Source organism: Dryas octopetala, chromosome 3, assembly GCF_963921425.1.
Source record: "Dryas octopetala chromosome 3, drDryOcto1.1, whole genome shotgun sequence".
NCBI classification, from domain to species: domain Eukaryota; kingdom Viridiplantae; phylum Streptophyta; class Magnoliopsida; order Rosales; family Rosaceae; genus Dryas; species Dryas octopetala.
Genome location: NC_141368.1, coordinates 28,179,352 through 28,193,246, shown reverse-complemented (window position 1 = coordinate 28,193,246; position 13,895 = coordinate 28,179,352). Strand labels below are relative to the sequence as shown.

The following is a 13,895-nucleotide window of genomic DNA, read 5'->3' as shown; positions in this document are numbered from 1 at the left end:
AGTATCACATGCAAACTCTATTGACTGGGACCAAGAGGTAGTTTGGGATCGATTACAATGCATTAGAAGGGGTAATAATGAAGAGCTAGCACTTGGTACGTAGACCTTAATGTGGAAGTTGAGGGGCAGCGTGGGGATAATGATGTGAACCTAGTACACATTAATGTAGAAGGTGAGAGGCATAATGGGGAATATGCATATGGAGATGAGGATATGGAGATGAGGATGAAGACAATGTAGATGAAGCAAAAGAAGAAAATGCCAAGGGTGATGGAGAATTTGAGTTCAAAGATAGTAGTGACTATGCGTAGTTTTCAGATGATGATAAGGTGTTTGATGAGCATGTTGATGAACCACAAGTCGAAGGGGTAGAAGAGAATATGGGTTATGCTGGGGAGATATGATCAGATGAAGCAAATTCTAATGAACTCGAAAGTCTTGATGGGTCTGATTCAGATGAGAGTGGAGATAATGTTGTGAGTACACCTAGGGTGAAAACAATTTTACCAAAATTCAAAGAACATAGAAGGGAGACTGATTTGGAAAACCCCACAGTTTGCAATTGGGGATTGTAGACAAATAAATTTTGGTGATATAAAAAATCACTAAACAAGTGTTTTGTGGTCAATAAGTCAAAGTTTGACCGGTTAAAGTCTAATTGACATGTACTATGTAACTTATAAAATTATGACACGTGTTACATGACTCATCCAAATCAAACGGTTCCCAAGGGTGGCACATGGTAATATCAAAAAATGGAAAATGGTTCTCGGAGATCACCAGTTAAATTAAGTTGATGGCAGAAAATGGAAGACTGCCTATTAATTGGTTCTAATTTAAATCATGTATTAAATTAGATCAATTAAATTAAATTGATTGAATCTAATTTAAATTAAGCTAATCAAATTAAATTGATTGACGAGTGATTTAAATTAGGCATTCAATTTGAGTAATCAAATCAAACTGATTGATCAATTCCCAAATCATGGGAATTAAATATCCAATCAAGCCAATCAAATTCAAATTGGCATCAATTAAGGTGAAATTCTCTCAAATCAAGACCCTAATTTCGGGAATTAGGAATTTGAAATCATGAGTCTAGAAGTACCTATAAATACTTGGTTCCAATTCAGAAGATGGGGTTCTTGGCCAAATCAAACTCCCAAAAAGACTGAGAAATTCCCTACACACTTCACCAAATTCGTATGAAGGTCATTACGCTCCATCCAAGGACCGACTTTTTCACCATTCCGTTCTTATTCAAGATCAAGGTTTATCACCCTTGAATCAAGACCCGACTAATTTGGAGATCGAATAAGAGGAATCTCTTCTTGTAGAGAATCCAAAACAGAGATTGTAACCCTGGCCTGAATCATTAATACAGTACATTTATTGTGTACACGTGTTCTTGTTTATTTACTTTTGCATGAATTGTGATCACAAGGATACTTATGCCAATGCTGAGTTGTTCAAGGAGGCTGCAAGGGAGTATGAGGTCCTTAATGGTAGACTCATTGGGTTTGCCAAGAATGAGAAAAAGAGAGTGAGGGTGCAATGTGTTAAACGCTGCCAATTTCTCGATCATCTCTTCTTGTAGAGAATCCAAAATAGAGATTGTAACACTGGCCTGAATCATTAATACAGTACATTTATTGTGTACACGTGTTCTTGTTTATTTACTTTTGCATGAATTGTGATCACAAGGATACTTATGCCAATGCTGAGTTGTTCAAGGAGGCTACAAGGGAGTATGAGGTCCTTAATGGTAGACTCATTGGGTTTGCCAAGAATGAGAAAAAGAGAGTGAGGGTGAAATGTGTTAAACGCTGCCGATTTCTCGATCATACTAGCTTCTAGATTTAATGAGACTGTAACTTTGAGGATAAAAACACTTTACGTGGATCATCATCGTAACAGGGAGGATTAGATGAGGCTAGGATCATCTAAGTTCTGAAAATATGTATGCTGAACAATTGAGGTTTGATCCCAATTGGTCAATTTCTTCATTTCAAGAGGCTATGTTGAGAGATTACATGGTTATAGCATTTACAGGGCAAGATAGCAAGCAACAATGATTAGCCAGGGTAGTTATGAAGAACAATATAATAAGCTATGGGATTATTGTTGGGAGTTGAAGAGAACAAACCATGGTTCCACAGTGTTGATGAAGATTGAGCTGCTGTTGGGGATGCATATTTGCAGGTTTCGTAGGCTATATGTTTGCTTTGAGGCATGTAAGTTGAGTTTTAAAAAGGGTACGTTGTAGGCCTGTTATAGTTTGGATGGGTGTCGTATCAAAGGCCCCCATCTTGGACAATTATTATCTATGTATTGTGGGAATTGATGCCAGCAATATCATGTTCCCATTAGCTTATTATATTATGGAGATAGAAACAAATTTGACCTTAAGTATGGCACACGAAACAAATCTCCTTCCAGGAATTGTGTTAGTCCAAGATATCCTATGTGGTACCATACTTCCATAATAGTAGAATGTGGGAGCCAGGAGTTTCCAAACTCGAGTTATTTACACTTACACCCTCTGAGGTTTATCGTCTTTTCACATACACCCCTTGAGGTTTCAAAAATTACATATACACCTCTTGAGGTTTTAAAACTGTTGCACATAACCCCCTACAATGAGATGAAAAATGATGAGAATGTATGCAAAAATGCATGCTAAGGGGATGAAATGGCCTAATTACTCAAGGTGTAAGGTTTAACCTCAATACAAATATATTCTTCTTTGTTTATTTATTGTTTTCTATTTCAAAGGGTTATATGCAACAGTTTTGAAACCTCAGGGGGTGTACGTGTAATTTTTGAAACCTCAGGGGTGTATGTGAAAAAACGATAAACCTTAGAAGGTGCAAGTGTAAATAACTCTTTCAAACTCCATGTATTCTTTAAATTCTGATTCTTTAGGGTAGAGTTTCAATTTTCACTTAATGACCACAAGCCACCCAACTAGCAATGCAATTTGGTGGGAAAAGAAATGGGGGATTTTATATGGTGAAGAAGGAGCTAACTAAAAGTAGGGGAATGACCTTCAATTTGGTGGGAATGTCTTTCAAAAATGGAGGGAAAGAATGACCTTTAGTATGCCTTGTCCTGCATTTAGGGTCTCTCTGGGGTGTGTTAAAATATCTCTGTCTCTGAAAAAAATTATTTTTGATGGCAATTCAAATTGAAATTGAACAAAGGGACAATATTGATATTTGGTTGCAAATATAAGAGATTATATTTAACGAAAATGCATTTTAGGAACTAAATTGATGTTTGAATGAAAGTAGGGACAATTTTCATTCAGGGACAATTTTATGATAAAAACCCCTAGAATAGTTGTTTTGCTATAACCATTTCTACATACTCTTTAAGATCGACCTAACCAATCTTCTCAGTTTCCCCTCGAAGCTCACTCCCACAGCTCTAAACCCTCCACTGAAACCCCGATTGGGTTTCTCTTATTTGGGCCCCGACCATGGCCTCTATCTCCATCACACTCTCCGCTCTCTCAGTTTCACCCTCTACCTCTCAACCTTCCCACAGAAACCCTAGCGCTTCTTCTCCATCCCTCCCATGGCGTCTTTCCCCCGACAACCTATCGACCTCTTTCCTCGGCAGAAAGCTCTATATTCGAATCCCAAATTCGAAGCAATTGCCTTCAAAGCACCGGACGGCGGTAGCCACGGTCCTGTTCAGCCTCCCAACAGCGTGAGTTTTCTAAGTGTATGCAAGTGTTGTTTGTGTACTTAATCAAAATCATCTTTGGGTTTTGGTGATAATGATTGTTTTGGATTATTTTTTATTTTATTTTTCAGAAAACCGGAGAGGGTGTCTTCTGGGAAAAGCTCAAAGTGAGTTTTTAGTTTCATTGCATTTCGTGTGTTTGTGTATGCTTGCATTTTCTTATGAGAGCTATGTATTTGCGCTCCAGTGAATTATTGATTGAATTTCGGTGTTTAGATGGTCGGCCAGAGCGATAAAGTCGTTTGCTATGGGTGAATTGGAAGCAAGGAAACTTAAGTATCCCAATACTGGGACCGAAGCGCTTCTAATGGGGATTTTGGTTGAGGGTCAGTAAGCTTATTTTCAACCTCGTTTTATGCTTTCGTTTTTAATTTTTCTTATCCTTTAAATCGCCCGTGGAAGATATCAATATGCTTCCATCTGAGTAATTTGTTAGCAAAGAGTTTACATTGTGACTTGTAGTTAAGATAAAGAGCATAACTTAATAGTTCGGGATACATTTTTCTTGCTTATGACAGCTATGGAACAATATATTTATTCTGACTAATGTATGGTTTTGAACTTCTGATTCGTGGTTTTCTGGATCAATGATGCTATATCTTGAATTAACAATGGAAAAATCAGAGTGGAAAAGCTATAATTGTTAAAAAGTGGCATGTTTAAAGGCTTCATTATAATTTTTGTCATCTTTGTAGAAACTAAGAGAGGAAAGCTTACACATTTTGGAATTATGGACTGAGAAATGTCTTCTTTTCTTTTTCATACTGTTCAAAGTCTTATTTCAACTGTGATTTCATTACCATTTAGAACTTATCTGAGATGAGAATTTTCTGACAGGATTATGAATTCTTCACTTTAAGAGTTATTTCATGCTAAAACTTACCTGGTGGCTTTTGCAATGGCTTCTATGTGCTTTGCTGCTCTGTCAATGCTTCTCTTGTGTTCTTTTTCTGTGTTCACATTTCTTGAATATATTAGTTTTGCCTTCAGGAACAAGTCTAGCTGCAAAGTTTCTCAGAGCAAATGGAATTACACTTTTCAAGGTTCGAGAGGAAACTGTAAAGTTACTTGGAAGATCAGACATGTACTTTTTCAGCCCTGAGCATCCTCCATTGACTGAACCAGCTCAGAGGGCCCTTGACTGGGCTGCTGATCAGAAACTAAAGTCAGGTTGTGTAATTTATGTCCAGAAAGTCTATAGATAGTGATTTTCTGGCTTTTTGAAATCTAGAATTGTCATAACCTTTAATTATAATCAACAGAAGAAAGTGGGGAAATAACAGTAACTCATCTGCTTCTTGGGATTTGGTCTGAAAAAGAGTCAGCAGGTCACAAGATATTGGCATCCCTAGGTTTTGATGATGAGAAAGCTAAAGAGCTTTCCAAATCTGTAAGTTTTAAGCTTGATTTTATTTTGAGTAGTTTCCTTTAATAACGACTAATATGATTCTTGTTTCATGCAGATGGACAAGGATTATGTTCATAGCTTTGGATAAGAAGGCCAAAATGTTCTTTTTCAAACAATCCCTAGTTGCTCCTTGTTGAACCTTGGCCTGCACAATCTCCAAACAATATTGTTTCCTGCTGCTATTTGTTCAGGAAGTTCCTCTGCATATGGGTGTTTCAGGATTCAATAATGTTGCTTCAGCATAAATTTGCAATTCTTTGTATAAGGAAGTTGATGGATTCAAAACTCCATGAAGCATTAACCAAGTGCCTCAATGACTCATTACAGCAGAGTTTGCTGAGAAGAAAAGAAAATGGCTCAAGCATTCCTACTGATTCACTGGTTTCTCGCCTGATCTTTATTTTCATTCATCAACTTATAAGCCTTGCTGCCTATATTCAGCAGCATTTCAATATCAGTTGTTTTGACAACTTACGATGGACACAATGAGGATTCTCTTTTTCTTAAAGCTTAAAAGTTGAAACATTCATGGATTCCTTCAATTATGTTCTGATATGGGTTTGCTTTTTGTGGTTTGATCGTGCAACATATGTGGCAAGTTAAAGTAGAAGCTTCTGTTTTTAGGAAGTGGGGGGGTGTGTGTTGCTAGAATTGCCTTTCAAAATAAATAAAGAAGGGCGCTTTCAAGTGCATAAAATCAATAGGTAGCAATTGCACCAAGGTACTAGTATTTGTGGGTTCTGTTAGTTTAGCAGAATAGCTGCTGTAAGTTTAGACTGCGCTTCAGCCAAGCTGTGTCGTGGTTGGTACTGCCATACTGGGGGAACGCAGCTGCCTTCTGGGTCTTCAACTCTTCAGTCCTTGCAGGTTCTTGTTTTTGATGAGTTTATATCATGGTGGCTTTAGGCGTTCTTAAGGTGAGTTTCAAGAGAGCTGATGATTTGTGGATTTAGTGGCTCTTTGGGGTTGGGTTGGGAAACTCCTGCAAGACTGATATTCATTCATCCCTAGTGGTGCCTATTGGCTTATTTAAGGGAAATGGAAAATAAGAACCAACGCTTCCACTCTTCGCCAGCTAATGCAACCCAGCCCATGAAGAACTTTAGTTTAGGTACTAAATAGAGAAGATGAATTCATTTAAAATCAAAATCCTCAATTAGTGATCCAAGGGTGTTCAAACTAGGGCTGCCCTTTAGTTTGGTTTTTACCGAACCGACCGAATTTTTTTGGTTCGGTAAACTGATTAATTTTCACAATTCGAAACCGAAAAAATCCAAAAGAAGTTGGTAAACTGATCGATTACCGAAAATTAAAATCGAATCGATTATTACTGAAAAAACCAAAATATTTTGCGAAACAATTATCAAAATTTAGTTATATATATATGTTTATATAATACTATCATGTTAGTAACATAAATACGAAACTACTAATATTATAAACTAACTATAAGAAAATATAAATGTATAATGTTATCATATTAATATTGTTAAAAGTGTGGGTTAATATATAGTCATTCTCTAATAAAGTAAAAGTTATCATTTTTAAGAAAATAAGAACCTCATAGTTAGGTAAGACTGGTAAGTAATGCATATATATATATATATATATATATATATACAGGCTCCTTCTATTGAGGTATACCTCAACTTATTTATGTTGAGGTATACCCTATTGGGGCCCACACGAGTCGTTTTGTATCAATCCGAACTGTTCATTTTTTACATCTTCATTGATAGATCATTGCTGCAAAAAATTAGCTAAATCGGAAATCATTTGTCTATCTAACTTTGATCAAATAAATGGACGAACCAAATATTTTCAATGAAACCGTCCATTTGTTTTATCAAAGTTAGATAGACAAATGATTTCCGATTTGGCTAATTTTTGCAGGGATGATCTATCAATGAAGATGTAAAAAATGAACGGTTCAGATTGACACAAAACGACTCGTGTGGGCCCCAACAAGATCATACCTCAACATAAATAAGTTAAGGTATACCTCAATAGAAGAAGCCTGTATATATATATATATATTATATAGTATCCATATTTATCGGTATATGCATACTAAATAAATATGATAGATACTAATATATATTATCAAACTACTTGTACTAGTATGTATTCTTTGAAATACTAATATTGATATTATTTTTATTAATACTAGTACTATACTAAACTACCAATACTATTCGTGCAAATATATATCTATCAAATATTATATGTTATGCATCATATTTAATTGAATTGCAATTTATATTGTATATAATAAGTAATATTATAATTAAACCGACGATATACTGAAAATGAACCAAAATTATTAGATAAAAAATTACCAAAATCAAATTGAAAATCGAAGTTTACAAAAAATTAAAGAAACCAAAATTTTCTTTAATGTTTTGAATTTTGTGCAGAACCAAAACCCAAGTTCAAATGCTTGCCAATATTGGTTTAGGATAAACGGGCCGTCACCGTACAATGATCATACAACTGTGGTTACATGACAATGACACTCTACTTCATTTGTTTGTTAATGTATGAATTCCATTATGGTTTTGCATTGTAAACTCTTGTTCGTAGGGCATAAGTCCTAATTTATGAACCATTATAAATCTTTAACCTTCAATTCTAATATGACTGCATGACAGTCATATACTAATATATATATATATATAGGAGTGCTCTAAAGTTAACCAGTTAGCAAGTTAATACGAAGCTAACTATGCTTTTAGGCCCACCATATAACTAATCTCATAATCCGAACCATCAATTATTTAGGCCCTACTTCAAAGATCATCATTGCAAAAAATTAACTAAATCAAAAATCATGTAGTCATCTAATTGAGATCAAATAAATAGACGATCAGTATTTTCGATAAAAGCATAAAAATAGTTGTTATTATAATCAAATGGCTAAATGACTTCAGATTTTGGAGATCTTTTACAGAAATGATCTTTGAAGTAGGGCCTAAAAAATAAACGGTTTGGATTTTGAGATTACATTGTGAAGTGGGCCCAACATGGTGGTTAGCTTTATATTAACTTACTAACCAGTTAGTTTTAGAGCATTCTTGTATATTATATATATATGATTGAATGGCAGACACACTAATATGTAATTGTTGAGTAGTCACAACTATATACTAAACAAAAATTAAGCATTTGAATATTGAATTTTGAGCCAGAGGTTCGAACACTTCTAAAGGAATTTTGTGTCCTAACCTGATTTTTAGCCCCAAATTAATGTGTCATTTGCTTAGTACTAACCTTAAAAAATTGTTTACCACTATTTTATTGAAGGAAAAAGTTGCACTAGATATTTAATCCACATTTTCATTATTTTATTAATATGTTTTTTCTAAATATATACTGAAATAAAATTATAAATTACCCTACAAATCTATAAATTTATAAAACCACCCATTAAATCCCAAAAGATTACCTTTTCCCTCCCAATAAGAAGATTTTTCAAAGGCATACTCTTTACCTTTGACATTCTGGTGTAGCGTATTTGGTTTTTGCAATATTTGTAAGGGTACAGCTATTCACATTCTCAATTTGTCATTATGTAATTTTTCTGTGTGTTTTAAATAATAAAATGTGTTATTACTTCTAAGGGCTTGTTTGGTTCGCATAATTGATTTCTTGGGAAATCATTTCCTATGCATTTTCTAGGGGGAATTAGAATTAATGTAAAATTTTTATTCCTGTGTTTGGTAATGCTAGAAAAGTAAACTAGAAATTACCTTTTTATTTCCATTCCTATGTTTGGTTTGTGCAGAAATATGAAATAAAAATTGTCTAATTTTTCAATTATACTCTTATCTATTACAGATATAATGAATGAAAGTATGTAATGTAAGAATTCTATATGGACAATTCTAGTTCACTACCAGCTGTACTATCAGTGTTTTATAAGGTTTGACGAACTTATTGAAAATTGTAATAGCTCACCTAGATATGAATTAGGACTCTAGTATAAGGAGCAATGTTTAAGCATGACACTTAGTCCATTATGAGTAGGACTTCTCAAGATAACCCTTATATATAGAGCTAGTCTATGCTCTCATACATATTGCGTAAACTGAGCCCTATAAACCAGTTGCATTAAGTTGTAGATAGGGTAGAAGACTAGTTCATGTGTTCCTTGTTCTAGATGGTTTCCTCAACTCCAGGTTAGTCATGTTAACTAATATGCAGTAATCCTTTTGTGTTCTTAATCATGTATGCATACGGTATATGTCTATTTATGATATATGATGTTTACATGTGGTATCAGAGCTAGACATACATGCTTAAGAATCAAAAGGTTTTCAATTGATGTTTGCTTAAACAAGAAACGAAAAACAAATTAAATTGTATATGTTATGTTTTTCTTACTAAAAGGGCCAGGTTTTAAAGTTTAATTTTAAAAGCCCAAAGTTTATATTTTGTGGCCCATACAGTAAGACCCGACCCAAGTAGCTGTGGAACAAAACCTTGTTTCGTTTCACACTTCATAAATAACTAGTAGGAATGAGATTTTAAGGTTTTAGGTCGTTACTTTATGACAATCGATTATCAATCAATTTATATTTTTTGCAATTATGGAAATTTTCGATTTTATTCTATGAATAATTTGGCTAACTGGTGCAGCATGAGCCTTATGCACCAGGTAAGTTCTTCGACTTTCATGTTTTCAATTACAGAATTTCTTCTTAGAGCACATATGGGGATGCACATAGGTTTATTTTTAGTCTAAGCATGCTTCCCCATTATTGAGATTGTTGAAATTGATATGCTGCTGTGTATATATGCTGCTTTTTTTTGTTTCTTTTTTATTCTGGGATACATATGTTAAGATCATAGTTGAGTATATGTTGGCATATCTGATTGTATATATATAAACACACTTAAGCAATTAAGTCTTACTGGAAGAACATATCAGGATTTTCAATCTTCTGTTTTAGGGGAAATATGAGGAAAATGACTTCAACTTGTGTGTCAGAGTCAGATCAGGACTCCCCCTTCAAAAGTGCATCCGTCAGGACTATTATTTCATTTAAGCGTCAAATGAGGCTATTCCGTCATATTCGTTAACATTTTTCATTAAAAATATTAAAATATTATTTTTCACTATTAAAATATTTATAAAAATTAAAAAAATAACACTAAAATACAAAAACTAAAAGAAGAAAAAATAAAAACAAATTAAAGAAGAAAAAATATTATAATTTTTAACGGAAAAAATAATTATAAATATTTTTTATATTTTTTCTTCTTTCAGTTTTTTAATTTTTATTAATTTTATTATTTTAGTTTTATTTTTTAATTTTTTATAAATATTTTAATAGTAAAAAAATAATATTTTAATATTTTTAACGGAAAGTGTTAACGGATTTGACGGAATAGCCTCATTTGAGGCTTAAGTAAAGTAGTAGTCCTAACAGATACACTTTTGAAGGAGGAGTCCTGATCTGACTCCGACACCTAAGTTGGAGTCCTCTTCCTAAAATTAACCCTTTATTTTAACATGGTTGTTCTCATACCATAATAATTGCTTAAAGAACCCCTTTTTTTATCTTAATCCAGAAACCAAAATTAACTAGTATTACCAAAATAATATAACTTGATTAAAGTTTCTTGGGATTACAGTTTTACGATCAACCTTGTAGTATCAAATATAATAAAATACAATGTTTATTTCCCAAATGATCTATGCGTTCAGGAATATTGATACTAGCATGTTGTAAAATAGTAAAAACATAAGGATACTCTTAGTGGCTATCTTCTTGCCTAAAGGCATGGAAACTACCTAGAAAATGTTTTTTCTTATAATTTGGCAACATGATAAAGAATGAATAAAGGCATGACAAGTTATCTTGCTCAAAAGTGTTGCTTGATTTTGCATAAACAGTATATTTTTCCTTTTATAACAGTATCAATGTTTTTTTTCTGCAATATAAGATTCTTAGTTGTTTTTTTTTTTTTTTGGGTATGTTTTTTGTTTTTATTTCCAGTTAGCTCAAACTTCTCTCAATTAGAAACACTTATTGGCACCAATTTTAAGAAATGGAAGATATAGAAATCTATCTAGGGATGTCCGAGTATGATTTAGCATTAAGAGCGGACAAACCTGAGCCAATCACTCCAGAGCCTACCCCAGAGCAGAAAGTGAAGATGGAGAAGTGAGAGAAATCAAACAGGATGGCTTTACTCATTATGAAAAAAGCCATGACTAACATAGTTAGAGGAGGGATAGATATGCACCTATAAGAGCCAAGGATATCTTGGAAGCTGTTGGTGAGAAATTGAAAGAATCTGAGAAAGCTGAAACTAGAAACTTTATGTCTGCCTTGAAAACTATGAGGTATGATGGTCTAGGGAGTGTGTGTGAGCATATTATGAAGCTTATAAACATTGCTTCTAAGCTTAAGGCCCTGAATATTCCAATTTCTGATTCTTTTCTAGTTCATATGGCACTGAATTCACTACCACACTAGTATGGACAACTGAGGACGTACTACCTATAACATTCAGAAAGACAAATGGAGCTTGAATGAACTCATCTCCATTTGTGTCCAAGAAGAGGAAAGGATTAGAAAGGAGAATAGAGAAACTATTGTTCATCTAGTTGTAAAGAATTAGAGCAAGAAAGGACAGAACAAATCAGCTAAGAACAATCAACCTCCTAAGAACAATCCTCAACTTGCCAAAGCCACCAATGACCAATCCACCTAGCTAGTAGTTCTCGCAAATTAGGGTCAGTTCAAAGAACACCTTTCAAGTGCTATTTCTGCAAGAAAGAAGGTCATATGAAAATGAACTATTTCAACTAAAAGAGTTGGCTAGCCAAAAAAGGGTAAGATACATATCTTCAATTGCCTAAATAATTTAATTAACATTCCTTCAAATACTTGGTGGTTAGATATAGCCTCACCTATACATATTTCTACTACAATGCAGGGCTTGATAAGAAAAAGGACACCAAGTAAGGAGGAAGCAAGAGTCTGTGCAGGCAATGGAATGAGAGTAGTTGTGAAGGCCATAAGAGTATTTAGGTTTAGGTTAGAGTCAAGTTTTATGTTAGAGTTGGATCAAATTTATGTCATTCCTTCTATGAAAGGAAATTAATTTCCATTTTGAAACTTGTTGAATTTGGTTATCCTTTAACATCAATAAAGAAGGCTTTCACCTTTATTTTAATTCTAATTTCATTGGTAAAACTTGGATGTTAATTTGATGGTTATTCGAAATTAATGTATGAATTGCCTAGTGAAACTTATCTAATTGAAAATACAATGGGGATTAAGAGACTTAGTTCTAAGGAAAGTTCATCTTTCCTATGGCACAAACGATTAGGACATATCTCCAAATAAAGGTTAAAATAGTTAGAAAATGACAATATCCTTCCAAAATTGGATTATGCAAACTTTGATATCTGCATAGAGTGCATATATAAAAGGCAAAATGACTAACATACTCTAGGAAAAGAAACTCTAACCAAAGCCAACAACTCTTAGAGATAATTCACAAAGACATTTGTGGCCCTTTTCCAACTCAAACTATATGTGAAAATTAGTATTTCATAACCTTTATAGATGATTTTTTGAGATACTGTTATTTATACCTTATCTCAGATTCGGGGTACTTTAGTGCAACTTTTTGAATGTAAGGTATGAATTAAGTTAAAAAATGAGGTATACTTGAGAAATATTTTTGTAATTAACCCATATTTATTTGATTATTAGACTTTTCTGCCATGAATGTTATTAAGGGTCCACTCAACAACATAATGAGAGATCAATGGTTGAGTGATAGCTTGATTGTTTGTATTGAGAAATTTTTTTTTCTTGTATTGATAATGAAGCTATAATGCTACGTTTTCAAAATATGAAACCTCGGCATGGACAATTATAGTTTGTAATGTTGTTTTACTATAAATTATGAATTAAAGTACTATCGTTTAATTTTTTATTGTTATTGTCGTCCCAATTTTTTTAGAAAACTTTAACACCATGACCCTCCGGCTTGGGGGATCCAGCTGGATTCGCCACTAGCTGAAGCTAGACTTTATAACCTACCCTCAAGAAAAGTAGTTAGATGCATGCCAAAACATTAGTGCCTACTTCATTGGCTATCCAGAAAAATCTAAGGGCTATAAATTTTATTGTCCTAACAATCATACTAGGATTGTGGAGACAAACAAGGCTAAGTTCATAGCAATCACGGATTCTTATCAAAGTCAGTCCTTAGAGGATTTTACTTTAGAAGAACAACATGAAGTTACTGCAAGTTCCTTAGAGCCAACTGTCCTTGAATTCAACCTAAGAAACATTGAGGTAAATGAGAAAACTGATATTGTAGTAGAGTTTGGAGACAACCAACACTTGGAAAATCAACCTCTAGTGTAGCAAGTTGAGGAGACACTTAGAAGACAGTCACAAAGAGTGAGAAGGCCAGCAATTTCAGAAGATTACATGGTTTATCTACAAGAAACAGATTTTGGGGAGGAGAGTGATGCACTGAGTTTCAAGGAGGCCATCAACAGTTATCAAGTAGAGAATTGGAAAACAACTATGAATCATAATTGGAGTCTTTGAACAACAATGGTGTTTGGGATCTAGTTGAACCATCTGAAAACATTAAACCTATTGGCTGCAAGTGTGTTTTCAAGACTAAAAGAGGTTTTGATGGTCAAATCGAAAGGTATAAAGCTAGACTAGTAGAACATAAACATTTTAGTAGACTACAC

General features: G+C 33.8%; 1 protein-coding gene across 1 annotated transcript; it reads left to right on the top strand.

Annotated features, from left to right (window-relative positions):
- The first annotated feature begins 3,296 nt into the window (after window positions 1-3,296).
- Window positions 3,297-5,700, top strand: LOC147292251 (Double Clp-N motif protein). Its single transcript, XM_086236782.1, has 6 exons — window positions 3,297-3,714; window positions 3,822-3,857; window positions 3,967-4,076; window positions 4,741-4,920; window positions 5,013-5,140; window positions 5,214-5,700. The coding sequence occupies exons 1-6, from the start codon at window positions 3,482-3,484 to the stop codon at window positions 5,244-5,246; spliced, it is 720 nt and encodes a 239-aa protein (XP_086092908.1). The 5' UTR covers window positions 3,297-3,481; the 3' UTR covers window positions 5,247-5,700.
- Window positions 5,701-13,895: the final 8,195 nt, after the last annotated feature.